General features: G+C 47.9%; 1 protein-coding gene across 3 annotated transcripts in view; it reads right to left on the reverse strand.

Moving 5' to 3' along the window:
* The window catches only part of RUNX1 (RUNX family transcription factor 1), a 248,854-nt gene that overhangs the window by 32,650 nt on the left and 190,072 nt on the right, over positions 1–26,132 (reverse strand). For 2 of the 3 annotated variants that reach the window (XM_046002999.1, XM_046002998.1), the window contains exon 7: positions 9,088–9,279. The exons of the other annotated variant lie outside the window; for it this stretch is intronic. In XM_046002999.1, coding sequence (XP_045858955.1) covers positions 9,088–9,279 — 192 coding nt within the window. The remainder of the gene's footprint in view (positions 1–9,087; positions 9,280–26,132) is intronic. 3 annotated transcript variants of the gene reach the window in all.

Below are 26,132 nucleotides of genomic sequence, written 5' to 3' on the forward strand. Positions count from 1 at the left end.
ATGACAGGTCTACGCAACGGGCAATTTACAACCTTGTACGGATGAAGATTAACAGACCCCAGAGAAGTGATCTAAATAAACCACTTAACGGGCAGAAATGCCAAGTCGAGCCCTCGAGCTTGTGCTGACTTTTACAGATATTTTAATAACTTTATCATGTAATTTGCCATCTAATCCTGCAGAGAGATGCTCTAATGGAGTGCGAGCGGCCACACAACGCAGTAATCCCAGGAGACTTAATAAAACCACCCTGCTCGCTTCCCTTGTATGACCTGCGACTCCAAAAAGCACAGTCACTGGCCACATTACCTCCTCCTCCCTTTTAACCTTGAGATGTCCTTTACCACCCCTCCCCCCGCCAATACTCCGGCAGGTTAAGCGTGTATACGTAGCTCTCCCAAAGACAGAAGGGAGAATTGTCACAGCCTAAGCTCCCAGGGTCTTGGATCTGGCTTTGGGATGACTCAGATTGAACACATAACGCTTGTAAGTAAGGAGACATCCTCTGCGGGAATCAGCAAGTTATAGATCTGGGAGACTTAACTGTTCCGGATGGGTGAGCTGCTCAGTCCCAGGGTGGTGCCAAATCAGAGGCCTTCCCTAGGGATGATCTGCCTTTAGACACCGCTGGTGACCACGCCCAAATGCCAGAGCTGAAGGATCAGAATGCCTCCTCTCTCATCCTCCCAGTGGGACTGAGCTCACCATTAGTAGCCCAAACCTTGCTAACCACACTGATCACACTGACCGATGGAGGCGTAGACTCAGGGAGGTTGGGTAGAAGAACCAAGATGGGTGCAGCCATGAACAGCACGTCTGTTTGCTCAGGGTTTGTAGCCACCCAATAGCGGTTGGGTGACATGAGGTGCCCTGGACAGTCCTCTACGACCTCCTCCCCCCACCCTCGTTCACACTCCCTCCAGGAGGAAAAACAGGGGGTTCCGTATGACGGAGAATCACCTTCACAAAAGGAGTAGTAAACTCCTGCTGCTGATCACAATTGGAAGATGTTTTTCAAAATCTTGAAACAGATATTTGGAACATTCTAGATCCTAAATATGACCCTAAGAGGTGGTGAATTAATTCTGGTGCCCAGGACAGGTACTTGAGCCTGTGTCTTGAGAGGATGACTGTGTTTTCTGCCCAACCTGGGGTACTCACGACTCATTCAGGGACTTGGTGTCATGAGACTGTTTGGGCTTGAAACTGCTGATTTATTTTAAACATAAATGTAATATTCCATGCCATGCAGGATGGCAGAATTGGCTAATACTCAGTCTAAAGACTGTCCGCAGCTCTATAATTAAAAATCAACTGGATAAGAAGTACAACCTTCCTTTTTTTGCCCCCTGTCAGTCCTCAGGTGTGTACAAAGAAACAGAAAATAAACATGATTGGCCAATGTTTGTTTTTAGGGTGAGTTCCGTACTATTTCTTAAAATTATTTTGTTTTATTTACTGTGGTTGGTAACTGAATCTCTAGTATCAAAACATACAATGTTCTGCCAGAAAGAGATTATGGAAGAAAGGTCTACGGAAAGAAACTGGGTTTGTCAGCGAAGATTTTCTTTACAGGTGTTTTGCAATCCGTACCTTTAATCTCCATAACAACCCTGCTTGGGAGGCCATTGTTCCGTAATAAGAAAGCTGCTGTGGGGCTAAGGCTTTGGACATAAAATGCAAAGATAGAAGACAAATATGCACGGTGGTGGCCTTCTGAGAAGCCCTCTGCCTCTGTACACTTTCCCCCAAAGGTCTGGCAGTGGCGCCCCGAGGGCCGGAGAGAAATAAGGAAAAGCAGAAGTCGCCACAGTTCCTCAGCATTATTTAAATCGTACATGCGGAATTTTACAGAGCCCTAAAATAACCGAATTACACGGAGCCTGCATTTCCGTTCCCTGATGGGAGGGAAAATAACGCAAATGAGTAAAGTCAACTCTGTTTGGGGAACCACCCCCCCTTACAAGAGAGCACGGGACCTTTCTAACGGGGGGCCCCGTGTTCCTACCAGCACATATGGTCTGTTCCTCCCTTGGCACCAACTTTTGGTCAACTTTGACGTGGACTTCACAGCCATAGTCAAAGTTTCTTTTTTCAATATCCAAATTTGAAAGGCTATCCTCGGGTGATTTGTAAATTTGGGATTATGAGGTATGCAAAGTGAATCGCCAGCCTTTCAAAATGGGTGTCCGGTCAACAATGCCTTGTCATAAAGCCATTTTAAAAAGGCAGCTCGTCCAAATATGACAGTGATCTGCCTTGCTCCGGGGAGGTCAAATTCTCGAGTACATCCCAACTGGCTGGCTGTGGTCCTCCTGCCATCTTCTATGCCTCTGCTTACTACCCTGAACAATGTCGTGAGCTGTGGGGGACTAGGGCAGAAGGCACCCAAGCCTCCTGTCTGCTGGTCTGCTTTGCTGCCCTGACACAGGGCAGAGCCCCCTTTCCCTATTGAGCACTACCGGCCCTCTGGCCCCATCTGCACAGATGCTCTAGAAAATGTTAAGAAATATCTGATCTCGTCCAGGAAAAAAAAAAAAATCATACATTTTCCTGCCTGAGAAATAAAAGTACCATGATAGCGAGTTCCGGTAATGGTGGGTGAAGTGTTGGTGGCCAGAAATGGTGACAGGCATATAGCATGAGATGCTGAGCCCACAATATCTGTTCTGGGACAGGGGACATAAGAAAGTGATTTCTAGACCCTTCTGCTGCCTTCTTTCCTTTCTACCTCGGTATAATTGCTAGGATGGTGGCCCCCCAAAAGCTGTGTCCGTGTTCTGACCCAAGGGACTGTGAACGAGACCTTATTTGGAGAAATCACCTGCAGATGTGACTGTGTGAGATGAAGTGAGATTCTTCTGGTTTATCTGGGTGGGGCCTGAATCCAATGCCAAGTGTCCTTAGAAGAGACAGAAGAGGGGATGACATGGACACAAAGGCCAGGTGGAGATGAAAGCAGAGATGGGAATGATGCAGCCCCAAGCAGGGAATGCCTGGAGGCATCCAAGACTGGAAGAGGCCAGGGAAGATACCTCCCTAGGGTCTTCAGAGGGAGACTGGCCCTGCTGGCACCTTGATTTTGGACTCTGGCCTTTAGAACTTGAGATCATAAATTTCTGTGGTTTTAAGCCATTGAGTTACAGCAGCCACTGGAAATGAAGTCACCTGGTTTGGTGATTCTGGGCTTAACAGCTCACTAACAGTTTTAAGTGGTGTCCACGGGCTGGCACTATGGCCTGGTGCTCTGTGGCTCACAGTGGTGCTGGGGTCTCCAAGCATAACTGCTACTCCCATTTTGCAGATGGAGAAACCGAGGCTGTAAGAAGTTAAGTAACTATTGGAATATGTGGTTTGGGCCAGGTTTGGGCCTCAGTGGCCCACCCGCGGAGTGGGTCACTCCGCACTCTCTCTCTTGGACATTGTGTTTCCAGCTTCTCTTTCCTGCCGGTTAACTGTGGATATCAAATAAGTACTCCAAGGACAGTTTTCTTAAAAACTTACATCCTGAACAAAACCCTTTGTCAGGGTGGGTGAACCCTTCTTTGTGGTAATTAGAAAAGATGGCCACAAGGCATCACCAAATTGCTCGGGAAAACATGACACCCACGAAAACGTCTGGTGTGAAAATGCCGTCTCACTACAACGTGGCTGATGGTGACTGGGGTGCTGACCACCAGCCAGGTTGGTGGCTCCTTTGAAGGGCCAGTTCATGAAGTACTTTGCTGTGCGGTGCTTGGAAATCCAGAGCAAGCAGTTGAGCAGTGCTCTTCAAGGGGTTCTGTACAGGCAGCTACGCCTCTCCGTAAACGGTGGGGAGAGTAAACGTCAGGCTGTCTTCCGAGCTGAGCAGGGTTAAGTAACTCACAGGAGCAAACGGAAAGCAGGGGTGACAGACACAGTGAGGCTACATCAGACTCACGCCACAAAGGCAGAGGCAGACTAGGAGGCAAAGGCTATCAATAGCCTTTTTTTTTTTTAAGGAGAAAACGAAGACTTTCCTTTCCTCCCACCCTACTTTCTCCTCTTCCAAATGTCTACAACGCCATTCATGAGCATAAGCTTTGCACACTTCTGAAACCCACCGTTTACACTGCACCAGCCCAGAAGACAGAAACCATGAACTGAGTTCTCAATTCCTGTTTCTAGTTCTATTAACTCTAACCCCCCCCCCCCGCCCCCTGCCATGCCTACTTGGGAGAAGAGGGGACGGGACAGGGCAGAGGCACCCCTCAAGCTGGCCCCTACCCCACGCATCCATTCCACCATTTCTTTTTCCTTCCCCTCCCTTCCCTCTTGCATTTATTGATTTTTATTTATTCACCGGGACACCTGATCCGGGCTTGATTTCAATCCTGTAAGATTCTGTTGTCAACCTTGAAAGGCTCTCAAATTCTGCCACCCCTGATAAGAGTTATTTTTTTAAATCACTCACTTTTTGAGTTTACAGCATGTTTTCTATGTTGATTCCGAGCACCCTGTTTTGCTTTGTCCTGTGACCATTAAAAGACCACGGACAGATTTATATGCGCAAATTTCTGGTCTCTACTTCCAAGGTAATCCAAGGGCCCCCATCCCCCCCTTCGATTTTGAACTTCTAGAGGAGAGAGAGAGACAGAGAGAGAGAGACAAGGAGAAGAAAAAAAGAAGTGCTCTGTTGTTCGATATTTTACCCCCAAGGCTGGAAAGGGGATTTCTCTGGCCTCCTACAGGGAAGTGGGAAGGCTCTTCTCCCTTTTGTCAACGCAGCTGGTAAACACCAACACAAGCAAGCCTCATTAACAGCTAAGGAACAAAGTCAGTTCATATCTCCAAAAGCGTCACAGGCAACAGTACCAGCGAACACAGTCTTTCCAAAATAACTCTAACCTGTGGAGAAAATCACTATCAACACAAAAATCATCTGGAGAACCGGAACTGAAGAGGTTAATCGGAGACATGCGGGTCTCCACGCCCTGACTGGACTCTCGGCTCTCAAAGCGAGGCACCCGCACTCCTCAAGGCTGATCAGAGGTTGCCAGGATTTGGACATTAAAGAGGCTCTAGTCCCAGTGGACCAGAGAAGAAGGTCACGCTGTCACCCCAGTAAAGCAGACAGAGGGTAGCTAGGAAGCCCTCCCCCTCCCCCTCCCTCATTTCCTTGTGCTATTCATGCATTATTCTGAGTTAAGTTTTCTTTTGTCCCCAACTTGATAAACAAATGTACATGTCCCCCGCCTACCATTCCCCCGCAAAAGGCAGCTTATCAAAGGGTCCACCATAGAGTCTGGCCCTAAGATTCTCATCATTAGCAATATCTACTGGTAACAGAACGCATTCACACAGGCCCGCCAAGGGAATGCTCAGCCCAGCACTTCTCCCATCTCCCCTCTGACCACCGGGATTCTCTTGACACTGCCCAATCCTGTGTCTAATGGATCCTCGATCCCAGAAAACCTGCCACCTGGTTAGCTCTGGCTCTTTAGCCAGAAAGGTCTGGGTTTGAGTCCAAGTCTCTTACTTACGCTCTTGGCGACTCTGTAATTGTTAACCTCTGAGGTTCAGCTGCTCTGCCTCTAAACCACACCCCAGGATTGTGGTGAGAGCGGAATAATGTATACAAGAGGCCTCACCTATGCCCAAAGTCATAACCAGTCCAGCTAAAGAGTTAAACCTCACGCCTTGACGACTAAGGCAATGCAGCCAAGAACAACAAAACTGGCCTCTTCGTCCAGTTTTCTGCACTGGCAAATAGAAGTCTGTCTCCATCTTCCCAGAAAGGAGGGGGTTATACAGCCTTAAATGTGGTGCGTCATTTTTGGTAAATCAGGGGCCAAATTCTTAAAATTAATTGTTGGGGTTGCCCAGAGCCATCTCTAAGGGAGTGTGTGTGACCAAGCCAGCACCAGTGACTTCATCCCTGCTGTCCCACCTTTTAAAAGGACACGTGTCCGTGTTCCTTCCCATGACTGAACAAGAATTCTAAAACCCGTGGCACCTGGGTGGCTCAGTGGGTTAAGCCTCTGCTTTTGGCTCAGGTCATGATCTCAGGGTCCTGAAATCGGCACCGCATCGGCTCTCTGCTCAGTGGGGAGCCTGCTTCCTCCTCTCTCTCTGCCTGCCTCTCTGCCTACTTGTGATCTCTGTCTGTCAAATAAAGAAATAAAATCTTAAAACAAACAAACAAAAAGAATTCTAAAACCCGCCTCAGAAAGAAGTCCGTGACAATGTGTTAACGAAGGGTGCAGCCATGACAAAATGGCTTTCTGTTCACTTTTAAGGGCTGGTGAAGGAGGAAGTTGAAATTAACCTCAGCTCTTGTAATAGTTAAAACCTCAACAAATAAACAGCGGTTTGGTGGCATGGTAACCTGCTGCCCTCTTCCCTCACCCTGCTTCAGATAATTTGAGATGCCTATTTTGAGTGATTCTCCAGCACATCTGATTCTAGATAAATAGAGGCGTTATTCTAGATCTGTGATTTCCTACTGACAGAGTTAAAGGGGCAGGCGTTACTCTCCGAAGAAGGCACAACCTCCCTGTCAACCGCGATCCCTCCAAACCCCGAGTAGTGGACGTTTCCCGAGGCAGAAAACATTCACACATCCTACACCTGCTGTAGGATGGCTGTGACTACCTTTGGGATATTTTTCTTACAACGATGGCTGCCGCTTCAAAGAAAGCCATAAACGCATACTGGATTTTTATATAATGCATCTTCTTAAATATAATATGGAGTCTCTACAGCTAAGCCAGGAAAATAACCATTTTCCTACTCGTCAAGAACAAAGTGAAGGTTCTGGCTAAAAGAGACTTTACTATTATCCCCATTCGCTTTCTAATTTCAGGGGGAAAAAAAAAAACACCCCAAGGGTCTACTCAAAACATGACTAGGATAAAAAGCATTTTCTTACAGGGGAAAAAAAAAAGAAAGAGAAAGGAAAAGCAGTTTTACATGAATATATCCTGGATAGTTATTTTTTTTTTAAAGTTCCTATGATTTTACAAGTGAAGGACTGAAGAGCCAATCACATTTTGGAAAGAAAAGGCATCAGCAATATAGTTAACACATTCTTTAAAACAGCAACCAAGCCTCTAGGGCACTCTAAAAGCAAGTTATTATTACTTACATGTTGCAGAAGTAAAAAGTTTTTTAAAGGAACAAGAAAGGGGTGAGGCTCTGTGTTAAACCTGATCCTCTGCTAAGTAAGCATACAATATTCCAAAGAGCTAAAGAATGCCCGTCCAGCCATCCAGCCGCGTTGATGTCTCCGCCCCAGAGCTGGTGACGGCTGAGGATAAGAATTCACTTGCCACCCTCCCCCTCTTCTTTTTGGGAAAAAGAGCCTATCTGACAAGGAGGCAAATCAGACATGATTTGCTCCTCGCCAAAACTGTCTGAAACCAAGCCGACCTAATGGTGGCCATTTCATCTCGTCGCTGCACGGCTGAATCATTGCCTTTAAAAATGCTACATGGTTTTGGTTCCAGTTATCGGTCGAAGAAGGCGAGTCCCTTCATCAGCCGAGGAGGCCAAACCATCGGTTACACGATGAGAGAATAAGAACATAGAAGTCTTCCCTTTGATGTTACAAATGGAGGCCGGAAGATGGCATAAATTAATTTAAATGGCTCTACACACACGATCAAGGAATCTCCTCGAGAATTTGTTCTGTTCGGAAGGAAAATTTCATTTCACTCCTCACCCGTCTCTCTCACTTAACTCAATCCGATTTACCGCACACACTTGCATTTTGGCATTGAAAGAAAAATCAATATGCATAGTTGGAACAAGTATTCATGATAAGCGCCACAAAACTGATGATTCCAAGGAGGCTTTCTCCTAAACACACCGAAGATGAGTTCGTAGATGAGAGAGAACGCACCAGCATCAAGATTTAGGTTTCTGTTAGGAGACAAGGGGCCCCGCCCTACGGATGGGCCACTTAGCAGCTGTGCGCATAGTATCTGATGGGAAGCCTTCTCTGGGAATTTTCCCCTCAAATAACAGAACCTCCCCCAGACACATTACAAGGAGAGCTTGTGGCATGAGCTATCAAACTCTGGGCAAGAAAGCATGCTTGTCTTTGGAGAGGCCTGCATGTGCTCACCCCAAAAGCAAGCCACTGGTCCAGAAACCTTAAAGACCTCAAGACGAGCACACATCCCCCAGTAGGACTCACACAGGGAAAACCCCTGGGGAAGCTAATTTCTGTGGTCCAGAGGGCAAGCAGCATGTCCCTGGCTGGCCACTTGCCCTCTCCCCCAGATGTGCTGCTTATCTCTCCTTCTGAGTTAGACAAGCCTGCTACTTGGAGAAAGAATCTTACTGTGACCGTATCGCACACAGCTGTGTCCTGCGCAGCACACAGAGAAAATGACTACATTTCGGAAATTCGAAATGGTATCACAGAGCAAATAATCATTGACGTCAGTGGTTTCTACAGTGCAAATGAACTCTGTGTACTATCTAATTTGGCACAGTATATTTTATGTAATTATTGTATTTTACAGTGTTTTTTCCTTTTTTTTTTTTTTTTTTTTGGCAATTGCTTGCTAAACCCGGGTATGTGTATATGGGGGAGTTCATCTGCATTTTTTACTGATTGTCCATTTATTTATTATAAATAATACCTTTGATGTGCTGGCATCCAGACTTTACTAGTATTTCTTTATACTTTTAAAGGAACGTGTATTAGATACAAACCCCACAAGTAATCTGAAGACAACAAGGACTTGAAACATCCTGACATTCACTTTGTTTGGAGTGTGTGTGTGTGTGTGTGTGTGTGTGTGTGTGTGTGTTCAAGCCTACCGGCTAGGTAGGAAAACAACATAGCCACAACAAACTCTTAAAAAATGCAATCTATTATCTACTTCGAGCTCTCTCTCTCTCCATAGCCCGGGTACTTGTGCCTCTTGATCTGGGGATCTCATTACAGCACAGATCTGACTCAGGAGGTCTGGGGCAGGCCAGAGACTGCCGTCTAACAGGTTCCCAGGCTGCGGGTCCAAGGACCACCATTTGAGCAAGGAGGAGAAGACAGGACTGGTCTGAGGGGTGTGGCCCGAGGGCAAGGCAGGAAGCGGGCTCCCTCCAGGTACTTACCCTGCATCTGACTCTGAGGCTGAGGGTTAAAGGCAGTGGAGTGGTTCAAGGAGGCCCGAGGGTTGGGTGTGGGGGCTGGGTGGTGTGGGCTGACCCTCATGGCTGTTCGCCGCAGCTGCTCCAGCTCACTGAGCCGCTCGGAAAAGGACAAGCTCCCGGGCTTGGTCTGATCATCTAGTTTCTGACGATGTCCTATTGTGGGGAGGGGGGGGTGGGGGTGGGAAGGGGAGAGGGAGGCAAGGAAGGAGGGAGGGAAAAGATCAGAAAATGTATTGTGGCTTTTCTAAAATTCGGGGTTTTCTTGTCTTTCCCCTCCCTCTCCCCCTCACCCCCAACATGGATTTACAGGAGGTTAGCACACACGGGCCTGGCTCCCCGTGGGAATTCAGGGCCACTGTCCCCACGGCAGACAGGGGGCCCATTTCATCACAGGCCGCTGGGCGCTCCCCTGGTCTGCGCCCCATCTCCCCAACCCTCTGCGCCCATCTCCACCAGGCAGAAGGTGGAGGGCATACAGGGATGGTGGCGGTGTAAGGTCAGAAGGGAGAGAAGATGCATTAAGGGTTGGCCCTTGGCCACGCGCTGCGGGCCGAGCTACGGCAGCCAGGAAAGGTGCCCTCCCTGTGGCATCGGAACCGCCGCTCCTTACTGCAAATCCAACCGCCGGCAGGTTTTAGAGGCAGCAAAGTGGGCCCTGGAGCTTAGCGCACGCCCCTTCCGACAGGAAATGAGGTGTGGCTGTGAACCCAAGGTCCTTGGGGAGGTCAGATTTCCTGCTAAATGCAGGGCCTGGGCAGCCCTCAGCCCCTCTCCGCTCCCTCTCCTCAAAAGCTTCTCACCAGCATTCTTCTTCCCTGAAGCCCACTTCCCTAGGTGTAGCCTCTAAGAGGGGGCTGCCCGGAAGGTAGAGCCTGGGCCTCAGCCGGGCCGTCTTCCCAGCAGGCTGGACCTACTGGATCCAGAGGCTGTGCCAGGAGGCTGGATGAGCTTCCCCCGAGGGCTCCGGAATCAAAGGTGGAAAGGTGGACCCCTCCGCTGTCCAAATAGACAGTCAGTATCTATCCTTGCCTTGTTCCCCATCAAAATCACTGTCACCAGGATGCAGTGAGCAGAGGCCGTTCCCATGGGACAGGCCAGGAGGGTTGGGCGTCCTGTTTCCTTCCTTAATCCCCCCAACAACAGCGCTTTAGACTAGACACTCAGGCCTGTCAAGCAGAACGGAGGCTCAGGAGGAACTGATAGAAGCACCGTGGGGCCGGCAATTCATTCTCCTTTCAAAGACGATATGCCCCTGCTCCCTCCTCACCCCTGTGGTTCAAATAAAGAGTCATTGATCAATTTTGCCACCAACCCCCCCCCCCCCACCTCCCTCACTCAGGCAGCCATCATCAGGGGGCTCCAAACAGCACTGGGGAGCAGCCTGCTTGCTGCGGTCATCAAGGGCTCTTTCACACGCCCTGACCCAGACCTCACTTAGAAAGAGGATCCCTGGATTCCACTCCCCCGGGCCCCGGGTAGGAGTGCGGTGGGAGAAGTACATTTTAGCCCAGCTCCCAATCGCTACAATTACAAAATTAAATTTTATAACTTGTATTATGGTTCCAAATCTCCATGGCTGGCCGTTTCTTCCTGCTGCCAGGCCCCTTGGCACGGTTGACACGGTCTCAAATTCCAGACCAAAAAAAAGGCCCCACTATATTGCAGTGATTTTTATCATGAACAAGACCTGTTTGGCTTCGAAACGAGGAAAACGACTTAAGCATAATATTTGTGTAGTTCAAATGCAATGCTCCCTCTTTTCATGTGTCACCAAGGCAAATCTGGATTCTGATTCAGCCCCGCAGCCCACAACACTCGACCTGAACACAAACAGCCTGAGTCACACTGGGCCAGCACACATGTGAGAGGCCTCTTACCGGCCGAGTATTTTAAGCACTGGCCTTGTGGGCGAAAGGCCATAGGGCCAGGTCCTGGAACCACTCAAGTCATCTCTTTCCCTCAGAAGTATGAAAATGTCTTTTTCTAGAACATTCTATTTCAGTCGACCATGCTGTAACTGTCTCTGGATGGATCTTTCCTTGACTCCTCCCTCCTCTTATCTTTGGGACAGATTCTTAGCTTTCTGGTATTCTTATCCACGCCCCCCCCAAATTTCCGACTCAAAGTCCACTCAAAGCATAGTAATTAGGTCTTTTAAATGCCTAGCATGACCTAATGGCTGATATTAGGAGTCGGGCAGAGAAGAAGGCAGGAAAAATGATTCTGGACAGTTCTGGAGGTGTCCAGAAAAATGCTGGTTGGCACAATCATGGTGCAGAGGCTTCCAGCAGGCTTTGTACCCATTTCAAAATTTCACATTCCTTGGGCACCCAGTGGCATTTTTGAGGAACACCATGTCAAGGACAGTGGGTGACCCAGGAGAATGATGTGTACGAGCTCATTCTAAATACAAGCATTGGACGTTTGAGAGTCTACGGTTGGCCTTTAAGGAAAGGCTGTCATTGTGTCTGTCTCAGCCACCAAGCTTGGGGACCACATACCACCAAGAAACGGAGTGAAAATAAGTCATTTTAGGTAACCCACTACTATGGCCAGGCATAACGTGAGATTATTATTATTTTTTTTATTAGTCCCCTCTCATTGCCCTATGTTTAAAAAAATGTTTTAACATGTGAGCAATTTCTGGACCAGCTGACACCTGCCAAAATCATAGTCATTTACAGAGATTAGCTGATGACTGTCTGCTTTAGCAGGAATGTTCAGGCATAACTTTCAGAGAAAACAATTCTTCACTCTGAGCTATCTCCTAAGCCCTGTGAGTTGGGAGGCTGAATTTAATGCTGGAGGAGTGGGCGGGGGGCAGGGGGAGGGGAGGCACATGTTCACTCCACACCCTCCCCACATATGGTCCTGGCAGTGAGTAGAAGTGTTATTGCCTCTGTGGGGAATCTAGAGCCCCTTCCTCACCATGGTGCTGGAGGACTGTAACACCAAGGCACCGGGGAAATAACAAGCATTATCATATTAAAGGTGTGGTTCAGATGCATTTATAAGCTAGATTAAAAGAACACCTCATTCTTCTTTTCCGAAGCCATCAGATTTCATGGGCCAAAGAGCAATATTTTGTAAGAAATACAGAAGCTTCCGATATAAACTTTCAAGCGGGCGAAAATGAATGCTTTATGTCTCCGGTTTCCTGTATCTGTGTGCAATTAAAATGTCAATTTGCCCCCTGAATTTTAAATACAGGAGTATGGGAAATGTCCACTCTCAAACTCACTTTCTTTCTTTCCTGCTGAGTACTGGGCTTCAGAGGGCAGCAGGGAATTCAACTCTGGATCAGATCTAGTAGAATTACAATGCAGCCCTATGCATTTGTATGTTGGCCGCCTGGGTTTTGGAACACACCGGAAGTTCACTGGAAAACGCTGACACAGTGGTCCTTAAAATCGTGGCTACCTCGAGATTTCATGGTAGGACATCTTAACGAATCTTGACCAGAGTTGAAGAGGATACTAAATTATGTTTCTCTATTACCATTCCCACGTTTTGAAAAAAAAGTCTTTGATTAGTATTTTATTATATATGCAGAGTCATAAAAAGCCGAAAGGAAAAAAAAAAGAAAAGAAAAATAAATTAATCCCATCTGCTAAATTTTACTTCTTCATTCCAAAGACATATGTCCTGTAGTTTTCTGGGCTGGCTGCCCACAAGGCATCCCTAAATGTTATGATATCTGTGATGGATAATGAGACCAGCTTTCAATTTTCCGCTATAAAAACGAGACTGAGGAGGTATGCATATTTCATCTCTAACTGAACTGTCTTTTTCAAGAAACCATTGCTGAACTATGAAATATGCTATATGCTCTTCTATTAGAGAAAACAGGTAAGGCTAAATTGTCGCCTTTTCCTGGAAAATGCTGGTCAGAGAGAGTAATTTTATGGCAGTTTGTTAGTCCATGTTTCTGGAATGGGCTTACTACTTTTCTTGATAGATTCTCAGCAGAAAAAGCAGGAAGGTGTAGACTCAAAGCATGGTCATTGTGAGCAATTGAGGAAAATGCATGCAGAATGATAATACCAAAAAGAGATTTATCTCTCTGGGTATCCACTTACATCTGTATCTATCTATATGTAACAGTGTGGTTCTTCTAAAAGCATGCATGTATTTCAAAACATGCTTGTTAATCAGTCTGATACTAACAACAGGGATCTAGATAAAAAAACATGGATTCCACCCTCCCCCCCACACACACCTTAATTTGCTACTGCTTTATGATAGTGGAAAAGAAACTGATGTGTATACAGAACAGTTCACATTTCCTGGTGTAACCATCTAAACTCTGGGCTCCAGGGTCATTAAAGTCCTAAGGACAGGAAAGTAATCATACTGAATGTGAATGTGACCCTTCCTTAAAGCACCTTGTAGGTAATAAAATAAATCTTACCCGCAAACCTAGCCCTCTGCTGGCTTATTTAATGTTGGATAGTATTGTCCCATTGTGTATATCACAGTAGAAAATATAACATAGGATATATATGTTACTATATTATATATTAAAATATATATTGTATCTACATATTTCTATATTAGCCAATGTTATATAAACTTTGGTGGCCTAACTTTTACCTCCAACTTCTTCCCGTATTATTAAACTAGGAGATCTGTACAAAGTTAGAGTATGTCACAACTGGAGAAGAGCTGGAGAAATCAGCCTTGTTTTTTAACCCACATGTGAGAAGTGAAGTTCAGAGAGGTTATGTCATTTATCTAATCTCACACAGCCAATTAGGTCTGAAAACACAGCCACTCCCTCAACACTCCCCCTCCTCCCCAGTCTTGCTCAATGAGTCTATAAATACCGATTTCTGGGCATCCCCAGTGAGTAGAGAGGAGAGGTGTATAGCATTAGCTGGTTATAGATCATGGGGCCAGCAGAGCCTCATAAGGATTTGCCCTTTATTATCCCACTTCTGTTCCCAGAAGTGCTTAGAGCCACAGCTGTCTTGTGACCCGTAGTAGAGAGCTATGTCTCACACACCCGAATAAGCATCTGAATCACGGGTCTGGCTTGGTAGGTCTGGGGTGTGGCCTGAGAAATCAGATTTCTACTAAACCCCAAGTGATGTTAATGCTGCTGGTCCCGGGACTATCCCGGGGAGTTGAGCGACACCTCCCTATGGTGCATGTGCCATCAGTGTGCTTCCAGTTTGCCAGGGGCGGGAATTGAACACACCAAATAGACCGGAACTGTGTTTAGACTAAGTGTCCATGAGCACCGAGTGCTGGCCTTGTTTTGGTGACAACTATTTGGTGGTCCTTCTTCTAATCGTTTAACTCTTCAAGGTAGGCAGAGCGGCTGAAAATGACAGACGTCTGCCCGACAAGTGGGTGTTGCCCGTCTCTCCCTCGCCATCACTGAGATGAGTCAGTGAGTCACTGTGGCTGTACTCGGGCTGATCTGTAAGGTGAACCCAGGATTTTCAAGTGGAAAGTAACTCCTGTCCAGACATCTAAGGGAGGACTTGGAGGAAGAGCAGGAAAAGTTTATGAGGCACTATTCCATTCTACTTGACACTTCTGGGTGCCCACAAGGATGGGGGTGCTCTCATCCTTCTCTCCCCCAGAGAAGCAACATGGCACCAGGGAAACGTGACTGCCAGCCTGCATGGTAAGAACCTCCATTATAAATCTGCTTTTCCACCTAACTTTCCTGCGGACAGGAGCAAGTCTCTTCATCACCCAGCCTCCTTATCTGAAAGCCTGGAATTAAAGGACTAAGACGGATTACTCGGAGGGGCTCTAAAAGCATTCACAGCAATTATATCTGCAGCAATTAGCTACTCAGCTGGTTCTTGCTGGACGCCTCTGAGCACAGGCTTTCTTGAACAACTTCACATGACGTTAGGACTTTCAAAGGTTTCTTTCTTTTTTTCCAGCCAGACACCTGGCCTGTGGGAGCCAGTCCCAAGCTCAACTGTCGGACTGGTCCTCGGTGCTTGATCTGGAAGGTAGGGTTCTACCCGGCCTCACTACTCTCCTGTGTGCTGCTGAGCAGCTCTGTCTGGCACTTCCTCACAGTTCCCTCTCCCTCTGCCTCTTGCAGTGTTGTCAGTGGCCCTTGGGAGAGCTAGGAGCAACCCAGGACCATAGTCTTCTTGGATCCTCTCCTCTCGCCCCTCAAGCCTACACTAAGCCTTTCAGGCTCCCCTCCTCACTGTGGCATCCCATTCTGGAGTTCGGCCCCTTCCCCATCATCATCCAAAAGCTGCATGCAGAGGCCATGGGCCACGAGACTCACCTCAAAACCTGCTAGCAAATTTTAGGGGTTTGCAGCTGGGAAGAAAGCCAGTCTGCTGAACCTCCTCCACGGTCTCACTTCTCTGCTTTTCTGATTGGAAAATAATCACGCTAGGGGCACCTGGCGGGGAGTGCTCAGTCAGCTGAGCGCCTGACTCTTGCTTTCCGCTCAGGTCATGATCTCAGGGTCATGAGACTAGAGTCTGCATGAGATTCTCTCTCTTCCTCTCCCACTGCCCCTCCCCCTGCTTGCACACATGTGCACTCTCTCTCAAATAAATACATAAGTAAATAAACATCTCAGAGAACAGGGTGCCTGGGTGGCTCAGGGGGTTAAGCCTCTGCCTTTGGCCATGATCTCAGGGTCTTGGGATCGACCCCTGCATCAGGCTCTCTGCTCAGTGGGGAGCCTGCTTCCCCCTCTCTCTTCCTGCCTCTCTGCCTACTTGTGATCTGTCAAAAAAAAAATATTAGAGAAAAAAAAGAAAAAAATGATACTCTTTGGTTCCCAGCCCATCCCTTCTCATCAGCAGCAAGAGGAATGTGAGTCTGAGGTTAATGGTCATCTCCCTACCTGTACAATCCACACCCCCACCCATGTGCCTTGGGTAGGCGCCCTCCCAACTTCTACACATGGATAATCACACTGAGCCAGTATAGAAAAGTCCATCAGGATGGTGTTATTTCCTAGGTAATGTGTTTCGACTTACTTAGGGACCCAACAGAGATGGTACTTTTTACTCCAGGAGAATCACCAACAGGGACAGTGATGTCTTTGGTTGGGGAGAGCTTTGATTCTCTTGCAGGTGGCAACAGGTAAGTGAGTGACCACCAGTCTGGCTGTGCCTGGGGCTTCCCTATCCTGGGTCTTCCCAAACCATGGTCCTGCAGTGGCCCCTCACACTGACATAAAGCACATGTTCCAAAGACCAGGCTGGCGTTTGGCTAAGCCTGCTTTCTTAGGTCAATACCCCCTATTTTGAAACCAGAAGGCAGACAGTCTGAATTCACTCTGCTCCAGCCACCCTGGCCACTTTGCTGTTAGTCCTACGTCTGCCTCAGGGCCTTTGCACCTGCTGTTTCTTCTGCCCAGATGCCCTTCTCTCACATATCTGTGGACCACATTCCCTCTATCCTTCAAGTCTTTGCTTCAATTTCATCCACTCCCTGAGGACTTCCTGAACACCCAAGTTTAAATTGCAAACTCTCCCGACCCAGTCAATGCCTAGTCCTTTTGCTTCGGTTGTCTCTGCAGAACTTATTGATGTTACTTGTGGTCTGTCCATGCCCACTGGACTATAAGTGCCATGAGAGTAGGGGTTTTGCCTGTTTTTTTTTTTTTAAGATTTTATTAATTTATTCATGAGGGACTGAGAGAGAGAGAGTGAGAGGGAGGCAGAGGGAGAAGCAGGCTCCCTGTGGAGCAGGGAGCCCAATGTGGGACTCGATCCCAGGACCCCGGGATTGCGACCCGAGCTGAAGGCAGACACCCAACCCATTGAGCCACCCAGGCGCCCGGTTTTGTCTGTTTTTATCATGGCTGTATCCTTAGCACCGACGGGAGCACCTGGCACACGACAGGCTCACTAAACACTGACCAAACGGGTGCTCAGACCCTTCATGACCAGGGCCATCTGCCTGTCATTCCTCAGAACCTAGGAAAGCAAAATGTGTCTGGGGCAAAGGGAGCTTGAACTAAAGTTCGGCTGCCACGGAACGGAGGAGCATTCAGAAAAGCGACTTGTAGGGGAAACGTGCCGTAACTGAGCTTATCCAGTTCCAGGGAGAACTGTCTCATTAGAAGTCAAACAGTCTGCAAAGCGTGTGCTCTCTAGTGTTTTCTTCATCATACTACAAAAGAAAAGAGAAAGGATACAAGCGCCTTGTGCTGAATTGAGCCTCGCACCCTCATGGGAGCAAAGCGCGGCTGTAAATCCCCTTGGGGTTTTTTGGGAGTATCTTTATGCACACGCAGACACACACACATACATAGAGCCCCCCCCCACACACACACATACACTGTCCCATGGGCCAAGACCTCACTGCTAGAGACAAGTAGAAAAGGAACGGTATACAAGGCCACAGTCTGAGGGAGAGCCAAAGGCCGCTGGGGAGCACGGAGCATAGCCTCCAGGCAGAAGTAAGGCCCATGTGGGGCCCTCTCCCCTCCCTCCCAAACCAGGCCCCAAGATTCCCAGGGACAAAAAAAAAAAAAAAAAAAAAAGACAAGACTGGGCTCCTGCCTTTTCAAGCCTCGGGGTGACAGACGGTGGCGCTTTTTAGCTCGCCTGCACGAGCTTCTGGAGACGTGGACCTCCCTGAAAGCAGAGGAGCTCACAATCTGCAGTCGCTGGTCGCCCCGGGTACCTCCTGTTTCTGTCTGGTGACTCAGGAGGTAATTGTAGCTTAGGGCGGAGAACCCGCCTGGTTTCTTGTGCTCTTAGCCAGAGGCAGCTCTCTGTGGGGGCGGTGGAGGCAACCCCAGAGAAGGAGGGGGGCAGACAGCTCCCAAGTTCAAGATCCTTTCTCCTCTATGAGCCTGCAGTTCCAAGTAGGACCCCCTCTCCTCCATGAAAGGACTGTCTCCAGAAAACCCCACTGGAGGGTGATTATAAAGTAACCCGAGAGTGGGATTCATTTCACCCCGGGGCTGCAGCCTCCACCACGCACTCTGAACTGAAGGTGCCTTTAGGAGGGACATTTTGGTGGCGGGGGGGGGGGGGGGGGGGGGCGGGGATCAGTACTGACAGGTGAGTATGGCCTAAAATGCTGCCTGGAGCCTCCGAACTGGCTTTGGAGTCCTGGTTTTCAGCAGAGCCAGCCCCAGGGCCAGGCGGGGGGTCGAGGAGAACACGATCCCAGAGGCCCACAGATTGTACCGCCTTCATTGCGCTGCCTGGGCATTCCTGTTCTCCGAGTGGCTCCTTCCCCCCCCGCCCCCGGGCTCCTTCCCTCTGCCCTGGCACACACCCCAGTGACCCGCAGATGTGCAGGGACGGTAAACTGAGGGCCCCTGCCAGGCTGGGTGGTGCCCCAACCAATGTAAGGTGAATGGATAAAGGGAAGAAGGAAGGAGTGATTAAACTGCCCCTCCGGAGGCTGCACTGATTCTGGGGTGTGCACCCAGCCATGGCAAGACGCTCTCTACTCCTCTACTTCTGAAAAGGGGTAAGGAAGTTCCTTCCCATTCCTAAAAGGCCTGCCTGCTGGGTCCCATTCCTAGCCCTCGGGGGAGGGTCGGGGGCAATATCTGATTTCCATCTCTCTCTGTCTCTGTCTCCCTCTCTCTCTGTCGTGTCATAAGTGCCAACTGACTTTGGGGCTGTCCTCACAGAGGCAGGAGACTGAGGGTCTGTCAAAGTCCTTTAGATAGTGGCTGAGCAGACCCTGCAGGTGTGTGGAAGACCGCGGTATCCTGGTTCCTGAGCACTCGCTGGTTCAAAAAGCAACAGCAACTAGTGGTTTCTAATGGGTTATCAGCCCCACCGCACACCATCCAGAGAAAAAGCTTTCAAGGGGTGCCCGGGTGGCTCAGTGGCTTAAAGGCTCTACCTTCGGCTTGGGTCATGATCTCAGGATCTTGGGATCGAGCCCCGCTTCGGGGCTTCCTCTCTCTCTGCCTGCCTCTCTGCCTACTTGTGATCTCTGTCAAATAAATAAAGTCTTAAAAAAATAAAAAGAAAGAAAAAGCTTTCAGGTTGTCTGGGGGCATGAGGACCTCACTGAGGCCAAGTTCTGCTCACAGCCAACGCACAGCTGAGAAGACGCGTCCGTCTGGAGGGGAGAAAGTCCTCCTCCTCCACCCATCACCTGAATGGGCAAGAGGCTCTTTGCCTGGGATCCCCAAAGAGCCGCGACGCGGTGATGACCGCACAAGTCCCACTGCCTGCCAGGCGACGCTGGGAGGGAACGTTCTATTTATGCCAAGACACAAATGCCCCCTATTTACCCTGGTGACCACATCTGAGCCAGTTATAGAATGAAGGACAAGAAGGCTGTCAATACGTCCCTAGCCAAGGCAGACGACCTTCTCCTGGCAAATCCTTCCCAGATCTGAAAGGAACACACTTGCCCCTCTCTGTCTTTTTACCTTGGGGCTCTGTCTACGGAAGCCTGGCTTGCTGGGACCAGCGGCCCAGCCCCACTCCACTCTGCATGCAATAGGAGACCGTCCTTTTTCAAGCACGTTTTGAACTTTCTCTCCTTTGAACTCAGCCAACAGTCCCTCCTCTGTCTGAGTACTCCAGTGCGTGAAGGTAGAATCCCAGCTACATGACAAGGCGTTCAAAGGTTGGTGTAGATGATACTGAGTCCTCCCGCAACCTGCGGGGCACTCCACCCCCCCCCAAATCCTGACCTGGCTCTCCCCACCCCCAGCTTTTTTTTTCTTCTTCTTCTTTTAACCACTTCTGCTTCCTTCATTTCTTTGCAGCTGCAGCAGAGAGATATAGTAAAGCTACTGTATAGGATTTTGAAAGCAGGGCCTCTGAGAGCTTTCCAAACTCCATACAAGCCGCTTATTCTCTGCCTTGTTTTCTTTGGCTTCAGGTTAGTAACACAGAATGAGTCAAACAGTATTAACTTTCAATAGGGAAGTGGTGTGGTCAACCGAAGCTGTTTGCGGCTAGATTGTGCAGATAGGTAGGACAGGTAATGAAGAACAGCCCAGAACTCCACGAGGAGGCGAACAAGGCAAGGCAGCCCTTGCTGAGAAACATCGAACAGTCGAGTCTATGGGACTCAGACCATCCTTTTTGGTTGGTGGAGGAATGCACGCTAAGGTCTCTGACCGGCCGGCTTCAGGAAGCTGGCCATGTTGGGACTCTGTGGCTTGCACAATTGAGTACTTTGTGGGTGAAAGGATGTCTTTTCCTTTTTCTCTCTCTCTTTTTTTTTTTTTTTCCCTTAAATGATGCCAAAGCCATGGGAAATCTAGTTAGGATGATTTCCCCTACTTGAGGCATGTCATTCCAGAGTGGACCTTTATTCATTTCTTGCTCCCACTTGGGCAGTGATCAATGCACCCCCCTCTTTCTCTTCCCCATCTTCCCAGTCCCATCTGGCCCATCTGGGCCTTCCCCCAACTTCCCAGTCCCAGATCTCTGTCTCCCCAGGCCGGTGGGCTGGCTGCAGGTCTGCAGGTCTGCAGGGCCCAGAGGCTTTCCTCCAGGTTGGAAGACGATGTGTTGGAAGCACAATTGCTCCTACAGACATTGATCGAGTCATCTTCTGAGAAGCTGATGCAAGATCTTAAAATCCTCAGATCCTCTCTCATTCTGCAAATGGGGAAACGGAGGCTCTGAGAGGGGATGGGGCCACGAGCTCCGCAGAGCCAGCCGGGCCGGAAGCTGCGGCTCCCAGGCCAGCGGTCTTTCCACCAGGCCTGTCGCCGCTCCCTTGCCCAGGGCTCAGGATTCCTTTTACAGTTCAACAGAGCAGCTCCCGAGATGAGCCCAGCCCTGGAGACTCAAATTTCAGCAGTTTCCAGTCCTTTCTGCCTGTACTCGGTTGCCTATTTATTTTGCGACTGGCTGAATCACCCAAGGCATAGAACGGAGCTTCTCCCCACCTGCTCCTGGCAGCCAGTCAGCCAGCGAACAGGACAGAAAGCCGGCCTCTCTCTGGAGCCTTGAAAGATTCTCACCTCTGAGCTGCTGCAGCTTTGACTGGTCCTGGGAAACTGGCATGGAGGCTCGAGGGTGTAACATTTCACCTTCCTGAAATCTAATCCAGAAATCTCAGGCAAGCAGCATATATAAAGAGCCATGGGCTAGAAAAAAAAGAGCAAGGACTCCACCAGTTGCGGTAGGATCTCACATGCTCCCGCAGCTCTTCTAAGTCTTTCACGGAGAGAAAAGGGAATCCCAGAGCTGCAGAGGAAAAACTGCATTTGGCTTTGGAAAAGAAATATATCTTAAAAGAAAATGCAGCTCTCCTCTACTGTCTGGGGTGCTTCTTTTTGTTTTCAATCTTCTTTAAGGGGACATAGTAGGAGGTAAAGAAAATATCAAGATATTCTGACGACAAAAGATCAAATTCCTAGCAGCATGGATTTACAGAGGGGGCTGATTTCACTGTCTCTATTTTTTGTCTACAGTTTTCTTCTCCTCAATTTCAAGACCTCATGAGATGAAATCTACCTCTGAAAAAACCAATAATTATTTTATTTCAGATCCCTCCGATTTTTGTGTGATATACACAAACAACAATGAATTTTTCTATTGTATTTTTCTACTATTTTAACATAGCTATTAGATTTCTATTACCTAATCGATAAGACTGCTTTAATTAATTAATTAATTAATTAATTAATTTTTAAAAGATTATTTATTTATTTATTTGACAGAGAGAGATTACAAGTAGACAGAGAGGCAGGCAGAGAGAGAGAGAGGGAAGCAGGCTTGCTGCTGAGCAGAGAGCCTGATGCGGAACTCGATCCCAGGACCCTGAGATCATGACCTGAGCCGAAGGCAGCGGCTTAACCCACTGAGCCACCCAGGCACCCCGATAAGACTGCTTTAAAAGCACCTGGATACATGGGGCACCTGGGTGGCTCAGTGGGTTAAAGCCTCTGCCTTCGGCTCAGGTCATGATCCCAGGGTCTTGGGATTGAGCCCCACATCGGGCTCTCTGCTCAGCAGGGACCCTGCTTCCTCCCCTCTCTGCCTGCTTCTCTGCCTACTTGTGATCTCTGTCTGTCAAATGAATAAATAAAATCTTTTTTTAAAAAAAGCACCTTGACACAAAATATCTCCATTCATCCAAAACAACCCTATGCAGTAGACAGCTCTTACGATTATTCCCATGTTATAAGATGACCCAGCGGAAATTTCTAGATGTGAAGAGACGTGGTAGGCACACAGAAGCTTGAGTGCTAACATTCAGTTAAGAAACAACTACATTTTGATAAAGTCTCTGTTGGGAGAAGAACCCCCTCTCTGCAAAACAATCCAGTTAACAGGATTTTGCTTCAGTGAGGAATAAGTTGTTGAAGTTGGTTCAGCACTTGGAATTAATAATAGATAGGGTAAGAAGGAAAACAGAAAAAGGCCCTTATTGTATTATATTCTGGGGGCTCGATCTGCCAGGATTTTTTTTTTTTTTTTAAATAACTTGGCAATGGCGGATATTTCACCCTCACTCGGGCAGAATTCCAGTAGTTCCCTTGGTAAGGGCTAAGGGAAGAGGGAAAGGGACCTATGTGTCCAGGGCATGTGCTAATATTTAGAAGCTCCTTTGTGCCAGGCTGTGCTGTCGTCAATCTGCAGAGGACCTTGGCCCGCCCCTGCCCACCCCACGAAGGCTATCACCTTCCTGGGTTTTCACCTGAGGAGGCTGAGCTTGGGGAGGCTAATCTGATCTCAGATGAGAGGTGAGGCTGAATAAGGTGGCCAGCTCTCCAGCGGCCAGCCACCACTCCAGTCCGCCTCTCAGGCTAGCTCATTTTATCCTCATATCCCTCAGCAAGGCAGGAGCCCATTCTACAGATGGGGAAACTGCTGTGCAGCTAGTAAGTAGCAGGGATCACACTGGAAGCCAGGCTGGTCCAGCTCCAATGCCTCTCTCCCCCCCCCATCTCTGGCTCAGAGCTCTCTGCTTCATTTCTGAAACCAGGGCTCTGCCCTGGTGGCAAAGCTGAAGACCAACAAAAAGAGGGGACTCTGTTCATTTCTCCTCAGTTCTTTAAAATGAACAAATTGGAAATATCACAAACCACTTCAAAGCGAAGTAAAAATAAGGTGATACCAGGAACAAATCCAAAAGGGTCCATGAATGCATACCGTCCTTAAGAATTTACTGATTTCAAAATATTTACTTTTTATCTCAGATGACCAGAAGACTTATTTCCAGGCCGTGGCGAACAAAAACAAAAACTAAACCAACCAAACACGTAGCATATCAAATGTTTGACATTTTGGTATATGAAAGAAACCTGTCAACTTCCGTAACAGTCTGAGTTTTAGTCAATACTGGCTTTGATGGGACCTGAGTTTTTGTAAATCATGGAAGTACCAAACTAATCTATTGCCATTAACTTACTTAATGGGGGTCTAGGGAGTTAGCAGATTAATTTGGTTGCTTTTCTTTAAAAAAAAAAAATCAAAACAAAAAGGCAAACAATAAAGAAACTTGCTTTGGGTACTTGAATTTTTTTTTTTTTAACCTTGACTTTCATCTATAAATGTATATGCACACTATCTGGCTATCAGCTGTAGCCAACTTTACTAGTAACATCACTAACTTCCTTGCACTAGAACCTGACACAAAGAGACCATATGTGCATGCCCAGTCATGTTACGAAAGAACCAAACGTCAGTGTCTTCTGTGATGTCTGATAATACAGCTGTAATGCCCAGTAACAGATTATACCTAATTTATCCCTTCTTTATGGTCAACTTTCCATAGCCCAAAACCTTCAAAACAAATTGTTATAAAGGACAAGAGCATGGAAAGAACAGAAGACAACAATTGCAAGTTAGCGCAAACGAACTTAGACACAGATCTACTGCAAGGGGGCAGCTTTTACTTGACTGATCTAAGATGACTTCTGGGGTTTTCTGTTGTTGCTTGGGGGCGGTGGGGTTCTAGGAGACCCACTGGGTGAATTCTTACTCAATGACTTTCTTGGCTACATGGCTTACGGAAAAAGCCCCGAACCTTCGGGAAAACTAGTGCGGAGTTTGTTTTCAAAATGAGAAGTGGAAAATGGCTCGTGTGCAGAAAAAATTCTCAACCACCCCAAAGTGAGAACTGATCGTGATAACGCCGTGTGGCGGGACCAACAACAGTCCTTCCGCAGGCGAGGTTCCCTGTGCCAGGCCTGGCAGTGGTGTTCCCAACGCTGGAGCCCACCTGTTCCTGCAGCTCCCGAGGTGACCAAGGCCCCCACTTAGACCCCACCCCCACACAGTGCAACTGGATGACCTGGGTGGACCTCAACTGTGCTGCTCCCTAGCTACCCCAGGTCGGTGGCTGCTCCCCCAGGCCGCAGGGCACCGGGCTTGCAAACGCAGGCGCCGCGCATGTGCAGAAGGGTCCCCAAGTCCACGGGGAGAGCACCTGTGTCCTTGAAATGTGTCCTTGAATGTCTTTGGAGGAAATGAAGAAAAGCCCTACCCAACAGATACCAAAATACCCCCCCCCCCCAAAACCGCAGAAGAAGTCTAGAAAGAAACGTTGGTTTAGGGAACTTAGAGGGTGCCTGAGTGTGTCATCCTAAGTCTGCAAAGTTTTCGTGTGGTTAGCTGGCCCAGGCACCCCGGCGAGGGGAGCCGCTCTCCTCTGGGGCAAGAATTCAGACTCTAACAGACTCTGGCATACTTCACGTCCGTTTTCTAGAACAACGTGGAAAGGTCTCCCCTACAGCCTGTCATGCATATATTGGAAAGAGCCTACGCGTTAGATCTCAGTACCGACTTTCATTTGTTACTCAAACAGGATTTTTTTCCCCTGGAATTTTTCACAAAGTTCAACATTTGGGAGTTAGGCCATTTTACTAAAGATGGACTTAGGAACAGTGCCCAGAGTGTTTCAAGGGTCCATAAAAATGCCAGAAAAGAAATTTTACTGGGTCTAAATACAAAAGGAAAACTGAAAAAAAAAAATCAAAATATATAAATGTTTAATTAAATGTCTTAAAAAATGCAGCATGATGGCAGCTTCATGAATTTTTAAACTTAGGATTCACTTTTTTTTTTTGGTTTAGAGTTTTCTCATAGCCAAAGGATTCCAAGACTAAATGCAAATAATTGCTGTCTTCCCAACACTTATCGCGTGTTCTAAATGTTCTACAGAGTCTGTCTCCTCTAGCCTCCCAGCGCTGTGAGGTCAGTACAGCCGCTGTCCTTGGAGGCTCCGCCAGGCCAGCCAACGCCCACCAGGTATGGTCACCCACACAGTTAGCAAGTACTAGAATGGGGAATCTCAACCTTGATTGTAATCACGTTGTTCACGACAAGGAAATCAGGGCCGAAGGTAATGAAACGAGTTACTCATAGCCAGATAATTTAAAAAATAAATGACAAAAGCCCTTTCAAAAATTTACAGCAAAAAAAAAAAAAAAGATGTCTAACATATTATGTACGTGGGTACAAGTGGCTATGTCCGACCTCACATAGGACAAAGTACGTTTCTCCCAGGGAAGGGGAGCCCAGGAGACTCAGCGTCTAAGGGTCCTTGTTTGTGGGGAACCCATGACTCTGTTTTTCTGACAATATTTTGTTACCCCTTCTGAGTGGGAACTAATTTGGAGATTATCTCATCCCATCGCCTGGTTGGGCAGAAGAGGAAAGTGAGGACCAGGATGAAAGTACTTAAGATAACTGCCCAAGGTCACACCCACTGGCCTGGTGGCGCCAGTGTGAACCCAGATCCTCCATTCAGGATCCAGTAACCTTCCTACATGTTTTAAGATTAAGAAATGGAAGCCTAAATAGAGGCAGTTTTTTTTTTCTTTTAGCCCTTTATATACTTAATTCTAACAAGGACTGTGACATGTTGGCTTACTTTAGATGCTGACCTCACTGGGGTGACACCTAAAATAGAGCTTGGGGGGGTGCCTGGGTGGCTCAGTGGGTTAAGTGTCTGCCTTGGGCTCAGGTCATGGTCTCAGGGTCTTGGGATTGAGCCCCAAGTCTGGCTCCCTGGTCAGTGGGGAGGCCTGCTTCGCCCTCTCCCTCTGCTCCTCCTGCTGGCTTTCTCTCTCTCAAATAAATAAATAAAATCTTAAAAAAAAAATAAAT

The sequence above is a fragment of the Meles meles genome, chromosome 4 (assembly GCF_922984935.1).
Source record: "Meles meles chromosome 4, mMelMel3.1 paternal haplotype, whole genome shotgun sequence".
Lineage (NCBI taxonomy): Eukaryota > Metazoa > Chordata > Mammalia > Carnivora > Mustelidae > Meles > Meles meles.